This window comes from Athene noctua, chromosome 24, assembly GCF_965140245.1.
Source record: "Athene noctua chromosome 24, bAthNoc1.hap1.1, whole genome shotgun sequence".
Taxonomy (NCBI): Eukaryota; Metazoa; Chordata; class Aves; order Strigiformes; family Strigidae; genus Athene; species Athene noctua.
In genome coordinates, this window is record NC_134060.1 from 7,172,566 (window position 1) to 7,179,879 (window position 7,314).

General features: G+C 51.8%; 1 protein-coding gene across 1 annotated transcript; it reads left to right on the top strand.

Moving 5' to 3' along the window:
* Nucleotides 1–467: 467 nt before the first annotated feature.
* On the top strand, nucleotides 468–6,134 carry EDN2 (endothelin 2). Its single transcript, XM_074926072.1, has 5 exons — nucleotides 468–630; nucleotides 975–1,107; nucleotides 2,233–2,352; nucleotides 3,157–3,261; nucleotides 4,019–6,134. Exons 1-5 carry the CDS (start codon nucleotides 567–569, stop codon nucleotides 4,128–4,130), a joined length of 534 nt encoding a protein of 177 aa, XP_074782173.1. The 5' UTR covers nucleotides 468–566; the 3' UTR covers nucleotides 4,131–6,134.
* The last annotated feature ends 1,180 nt before the right edge of the window (nucleotides 6,135–7,314 follow it).

Below are 7,314 nucleotides of genomic sequence, written 5' to 3' on the forward strand. Positions count from 1 at the left end.
GGACCAAGCGCCACGCGTGGGGCGGGCGGCCGGGGGCCCCCCCAGCGCTGCCCGCACCCCTCCCGCTCCATCTGCCGGCGGCGGCGGCCAGCAAACCTCCGGCCCCCACCTGCTGCCCCAGCCGCGGCCACGCCGCGGGGACAGGAGCAGCCCCCACTCGGGACCCCCCCACGGGGATAGCCACCGTCCCCCCGCTCCGCGCATCCCTGCGCCGCGCAGCGCGGGGGGCGAGCAGGGTCCACGTGCGTCTCGCTTTGCCGGCGGAGCGGCGGCGCTGGGAGCGGGCTGCGGGGGGGCCCCCACCCCCCCACGCGTGCTCTCGCCCCGCTTGTTTCCCCCGCGGCCGCTCCACGCGGCGGGGCGGAGCGGGGCCGTGACGCGGCGGCGCCGGGGCTATAAAGCACCTGCCAGGCGCCCGCCGGCTCCAGACGCATCGCGGCGGCTCCGGCTAAAGCAGCGCACGGAGAAGCAGCGGGAGAGGGGGGTGGAGAGAAGAAAAAAAAAAAAACCAGACCCCCCCCAAACCAGGAGAAACCCCCTCACAGAGCCTCCCAGTCCCTGTGGCCATGCCCAGCCCCTTCGCCGGCGCCGTGCTGCTGGCGCTCGCCCTCTGCGCCCTCCTGGGAGATGGTGAGCCCCGCGCTGCAACGGGGGGGCTCGGCGCCCCGGGGGTGCCTGCCCTGGTGTGGGGGGACACACCCCCCCCCCCACTGCGTCCCCTGGGCTGGGGGAGTGGGGCTGCGTGGGGTGCCCGGGGTCTGCCCGAAGGCTGGTTGAGGGGGGCGGGGGGGGCATTGCTGCCGGAGTTGTGCGGGTCCTTGGTGAGCCCGCAGCCTCCCCGGCGGGGCTGCACCTCCTGGAAACCTGCCTGCGACCGCCGGGATCCTCACCGGGGGGGGGACCGCAGAGGGGACACACCGGCGGGCACTCCCTGCCCCGAGCCTGCAGCTCATCCCTCCCTCCGTCTGCTCCAGGCACCGGCCACCCTGCGCTGGAATCCCACCTGGCCGCGCACCCCAGGACCAAGCGATGCTCCTGCAACAGCTGGCTGGATAAGGAATGCATTTACTTCTGTCACCTGGATATCATCTGGGTCAACACACCTGGGTGAGCATGAATGTAGCGTTCGGGGATGGACGGAGGGTGGCTCTGGTGACTGTGCTTTGCTGAGGTTACATTAGAGGAAGGTGAGAAAGGTCCCAGGCCCGTGGGGCTCTTGTAGCACCTGCTCTGGAGAGCATTGCAAGTCCAGTCCTTTCCAATATCTAGAAAGAGACAAACTGTGCTTCTGCTTAGCAGTTTCAGTCTGGCCCGCCGGGGAGCGGGGTGAAAGCGCAGGGCGCTGCTTCCTCGTGGGCTCATCTCTGTTGGAGATTTGTACCTCTACAAGCCAAAAGCAACACCAAGATGTTATAGCTGCAAGTCAGAAAGTTACTCTACCCGCTTGCAAACTGTAACTCCGTCTGCTGACTGCCAGTATTGTTAATGAGACAGTGGTGGGCTGGCACTAAACTCCTGTGCCTGCCAAGTCCTGCCCTCAAGAATGCTAAAGCAGCTTTCCGAGCGGTTTCAGACCAATGGCCATCACACTGTAGCAAAACACATGTACTCAGGTGTGGTTATAATCATGCTTGCTAACGTGCAATTACAACTCACTGCTTGCTCAGAGAATACTTGCAGTCACTGCCAATCCTAAACCCTCTGGGAGAGTAGATTGAGATCAAAGATGGAGTGGGAATGTGCTAACAGCTCTGAAAGCATGCTGTGATCAGAAGAACCTGTTATGGCCCCAAGACATCTTGATTTGTACTATGTCCTCTGTGTTAAAACCCACGGGGGGGGGGGGGGGAAGCCCTGACATCTCTGTGCTTGAGAAACCAGCTGCTTGCTGCTGGTGGACCGGGGCAGCCACGCAGGTGAACTGCCAGCTTGCCCAGCCCATGTGGCGACCCTTGCACAGGCTCCTGGGCTGCTTCAAGGAGAGAAAATTCTACTTGCAACCCAGCACATACTGGCAATCTCCCTGGGAGGGGTAGGGTGGGGAAAACAGTGGTAGGTGGGAGAGGAGCTGGAGTTTAAAGGCTTAGACATATCAGTGACCTTTTCACCTTCTGTCTATAGATGAGTCTTTTATTATCCTGGCACTGGCTTGGCTGCCTCCCAGGACTGTGTTATAAACCTGTTGGCTAATAAAAAGTTAGCTGCATAGCTGATTTCTTTTGTTTTTAACAGACACACCGCTCCCTATGGCTTGGGAAGCCCGCCAAGGCGGCGCAAGAGATCGCTCAGCAGGTGCGAGTGCTCGCACTCGAGGGACAGCATCTGTGCCACCTTCTGCCAGGCGAAGCCTGGGTAAGTCGGGGGGGTCCTGGGGCTGTCCCTGGGGGCTGCGAGCCGAGGGTGTAAGCGGACAGGCAAAGCTGAGGAGCTGGAGTAACTCTGCAGCCTCCCTGGGGACTGCTGCGCAGCTCTTTGCAAACAGCTGGAACTTGTCTAGTGGCTTTCATACCCCTCCCAAGAGGCCCTGGCAAAGTGTCACTAGGGTGTTTTTATTGTACAATAGTCTCTTTACTAGCTGATATGAAGCAATGTTGCCTCCATCCCTCCTGCTGCCAGGAGGCTGAGGAAGTGCTGGGTGCGCTGGTGGGAAGGGAGGAGCTGGCAACGTGTTGGGAGAGGGACAAGCGGAGGGTGTGAAGCTCTGGGATACCAGTATCTCCTGCATGGCTCAGGTGGGAGAGGCTGCAGGAGTAGGAGTGCTGTGAGCTGGGACTCAGAAGTCAAATATCTTCTGCAGCTTGCTCTTTTTATAGTGCATGTGGCCTCTCAGTTGTCTCGCTTCAGCCAGCAGCATAGAGGAGTTGCTTATGCTGTGGGGACCAAAGTCATTGGAGAGATCTGTCATTAATTTCATAGCAAGGCAATAGTTAAAATCCCCAATCATTAAATATGACTGTGACTAGATCGAGGTCTGACAAAAGAGGGTAACAGTAAAAGTGAGCCATGAATAGCTCTCAAATAGCTGCAATTAACCCTTCAAAAACATGCATTCAACTGTCTTAGTCTGTCACTGGTGACGTCAGAGCAACACTCCCCCTGGGACTTAACCAGCATGGCTGGATATGAGTGGTTCATGCATCTCCTCTTGCTCATTAGGTACCTCCAAAATCTGAAGCTCCCAGTGAGCTCCGGAGCATCAGTGAAGTCTCTGCAGAGCGGTGGTGTGAGGCCTTCCCGTCACGGCCTGCTGAGAGCTCTCAGGTGAGCGTGCCCCTTAAACCCACTCTGAACATCCCTCATAAGCACTTTGAAATCTGCGGTTGTGACCCCGCACTGCAGTTACCACTTGGATTTTACCTGACTTCCCCCTCTTGTCTTCTTTTCAATGAGTAGACTTGACTGTTTCTGCTCTCTGTAGAACTGAAGGCTAACAGCTGAGGGAACCAGGGTTGCTTGTGTCCTTCCTAAACTAGAGGAATATTACATAAAAAGTAATTCTTGATTGGAGTAGGAAGTTACTCTGATATGGGACAGGCAAATGGGTGATGTACAAGACGTGGGAAAGGGGTGGCATCATGTAGGAAAATGTTTGACTGGGCAGCAGCTTTGAACCAAATGGAATGGCTTTTCTCACATCACATCAGTGAGTTGTGGAACTCACTGCTGGAAGAACCCGTGGACTCCGGGAGACTAAATGAGTTAAAGGGAGTTGGCAAATTGAAGGAGAGTTGGCCTATTGGTGGCAGTTAAATTGGATGCAGTGGGAACACTTTCTGAAAGGCAGATCCGGGGAAGCATCATGCCCTGCTGCAGGACCCCGTGAATACTCTGCCGCTGATGGAAAGGGGATGCTGGGCTAGATGGATCTCTGCTGTGGCTTAGTACAGCTGCAGCTAGAAATTCCCCCACCTTCTGCCTCAGAATAAATCTTGGTGAGGAGTAGATAAATATAATATGGGGTGTTGCTGAGTAGCAGGAAAATGGACTGGAGAATGAACATTGCACCTCTTGTTCACAGGGATCTTGCCGTCTCCAGTCTGCGGTTCGGCAAGCGTCAGCACCGCTCTCAGAGGAACGCACAGCCAACAGTTTTGCCTTGGAAGAAGAACATCTGGAAGAAGAAGAGATAAGAAACAGGTGCATACCAAGTTCACCAGAAGAATTTGGAGTCTTGTGGGTGCCACTAACTCCGCTGTCGGTAGTTAGAGCTGAAGGAAAGGCCATGAGTGGAAGGGGGAAGAAGTTGATGTCTCCATGCTCCTGTTGCGTGAACCAGTACCGCATGCACTCCAGAGACTGTTGTAAAGGGAAAACTGTCTCTCTATACAGTCATAGATGTGTCGTGGAGCTGAATTGTTGCCTTTTTGGATCAGGCAAGGGTCTTGCTGGAGGAGTACTAGCTTAACTCTGCACTGGAGTCCTAGGCAGAGGGTCAGCCCGCACTGGGCAGTCGAATCACGTACAAAGCAGAGGGCTCTGTGCAGTGGTGGACCTGGCAGCGCTGAGCCCCTGTCACTGGCCTGGTCTGCTCTGCCTCTGAGCCGTGTTTGAGCATGGCTCCAGCTTGGCCCCATTCACAGGTGGTTTGGCTGGTCATTGTAGATGGGGGTAAACTGCCTCCAGTGTGAGCCCACCTTTGCGCTTTTTCTTACTTGTCAGTGCAATGTGCGTATGAATGAGACTCCCATGGTAAAATAGCTCCAAGTTTGTATTAAAAAAAATATATCATCTAGAAGCCTGAAAGCCAGCTGAGTAGTCAGTGGCATTCGTTGGCTGAGAAATTCACCGAAGAGCCATCCTTAAGTGGCTCTCGTTTAGGTGGAAGATAGCTTGCTTACACCGGAGCTTGCATCAAAGCCAAGCATGACCCCTGCCATCGGGCGCAGCAGCAGGGGTGGGGGGGCTGAAGTGGAGCTGCATTGCTGCAGGAGCCCCACGTAACCTGGGGTAGGGAGCCCCGCTGGGTCCAAGGCAGAGCCAAGCTGCTAGTCTGGATGAGTTCAGTGCTGTGAATCTGTCTCATCTCCTTGGACATACCCTTAGTGGGGTAGAGTTCTTCCAGCTCTTGACCCAATATCCCGGCTTACTTTCAGCTCTGCCTGAAAGGAAAGGCTAGGGGACAGAGAAGATGCGTGGGGGGGGGAAATAGCACGCAAAGGCTTGCTTGCTGCTTCGCTTAGATCAGGTCTCTGCATCGGACCCTAGATAATAAATCACCAGTGTATGGATAGCACATCACTATGAGAAGTGTAGCCTGAATAGAGAATGCGTTAGGCAAGGGGCAGCCAGGTGGGATTGATGGGGAGGAGAGACTTGGTGAGAAGAGAGCACAGCACTGTCTGCACTGCTTTAGAAGAAAGGCTTGGATTTAAACCCATGCCAAAATCACAGCTGCTTCCCCAGCCATGGAGCAACATGGTGCTGCTGGCCATGGGAGGGGGAAGTATATCCCTGAGGAGGGAAGGTATAACTTGGGGAAAACACTGAGCCCAGGACCTAGAAACCAATCTTGCAGGCAAACAGAATCTCAAGGATCTGGAGCTGTATCACAAATGCACTTTTGTTTGCCTGGGCAGATTAACTTCTATTATAAATCATGGCTGCAGCTGTCATCTGGTTAGTGCAGATAACTAGTTGTTCTCCTGGAACCACTGTTGGGTCCCCCTTGCTGCCCAATCCAGTATTACACATGAACATTTAAAAAGGCTGCTTGAAGTTGGTGGTGGACCAAAATCTGTGGCTGTGGCAAGTGTAGTCCCATTGGACATACAAACTGCTTCCTTGATTTTGCTTTAAGCCCTGAAGGGGGGAAAAATTAGACCAATTGATTGTATTGTAAATGAAACAGCTGATTAATCATTTGGTCCCCAAAGCTGCAGAAAATCTTTTTTTATATTTGACCTTCTGAAGGTTGGAGTCATTCTAAAGAAAAAAAATCCTGAAAGGGTTTGTTCCAGAGGAAACTTTGCACATGGTTTAATGTGAGCCTAGTAATTTAAAATAAAACTACTGCTGTAAAGTACTATGTATATCCCCTTGTGTGTATAATGTCTCATCTTTAAGTGACTTATTGCACACATGCCATATGTAGCATCCTGATATCTGTATATTTATTTAAATCTATTGATTTTTTTAGACAGTAATTTGCAAAATTTAATTTGTAATAAATAATGACAAAAGTCAATACCATTTTTCTTCCTTATTTGATGGCTGGGTGGTGGTGGCGGCGGATGAAGTGAAAGAAATCCAGATGGCCAAAAACACTGTGAAAGGGAGTGGGGAAGCAGAGCTGGGTGAGAACAGGGAGGCCGTACAGTCTTGTGAATGGTCCTGAGCAAATTTCAGTTCAAAGTGAATCCATCAAGCTGACTTAAATGTTCCCTAACTTAAAATAAATACCTTTTTACTTTCTAGATGTGTATGGGAGCACAGATGTGAAATTCTCTCCAACTTGTGCTCAGGGCTGTGGATGCTGAGACCAGCTTGAATATTTGTGTTGAGGGATCCTGTTAATGTTTTTCCATGGTTGAGTCCTTTGCCTCAAATCCTCTCAGCAGGTCTGTGACTGTGGGTGTCAGCATCGCAGGGACAGAGCAACCACACACACTCTCCTGTGCCCACCAACTTTTAGACCTGAGTTTTGCTGATTGGTTTGTTGGGGTTTTTTTGTTGTTTTTTTTTGTTGTGTTGGTTTTTTTTTTTTTAAATTTTATTTTTTTAAGTACAGTTTTTTGTTTTTTGATTTTTTTTTTTAAGTACAGTTGAGAAGCCCTCATCCATTCGATGGTCTTCTTTGCATGAAGACCAGACCATAGATTATTCTGGTGCAGTTAACTCAGTGAATCTTACAGTGCAGCTGTGAGAAGGAAATTAAAAAGAAACATTAATGTAATAGCACTGTGTTTGCTGCATACCCAGAAACGATAGCATTTTTTTGTGGGTTTCCATGGTTTCCTGGGAACAGTAGTTCAGAGAGCTACAGCCCCATCCTTTCCTATTTCCCAGCTTTCTTGGCTCAGCAGCATCTCCCACAGCCAAGCCTCCACCCTGTGATTTGGTGTAAGAGTGTGCAAAAATCAGATTCCTTCAGATGTTTCTATGACTTTAATGATAAATGTCCAGCATAAAAAGGACCTTGAGTTACAGGTAAAAGGGAAAAAAAGGTACCTTGAAACACTGCAAATTTCCTACGTAGTATACCTAAGGTGCAATTGTCCCCTATTCTGCTCAACCTTGTTCCACAACAGGCCTGAAAATTTTTCCTGTTTGGGGTAATTTCCATGGTGTCCTCCTTGGACTGATTTCAGGTGGTGT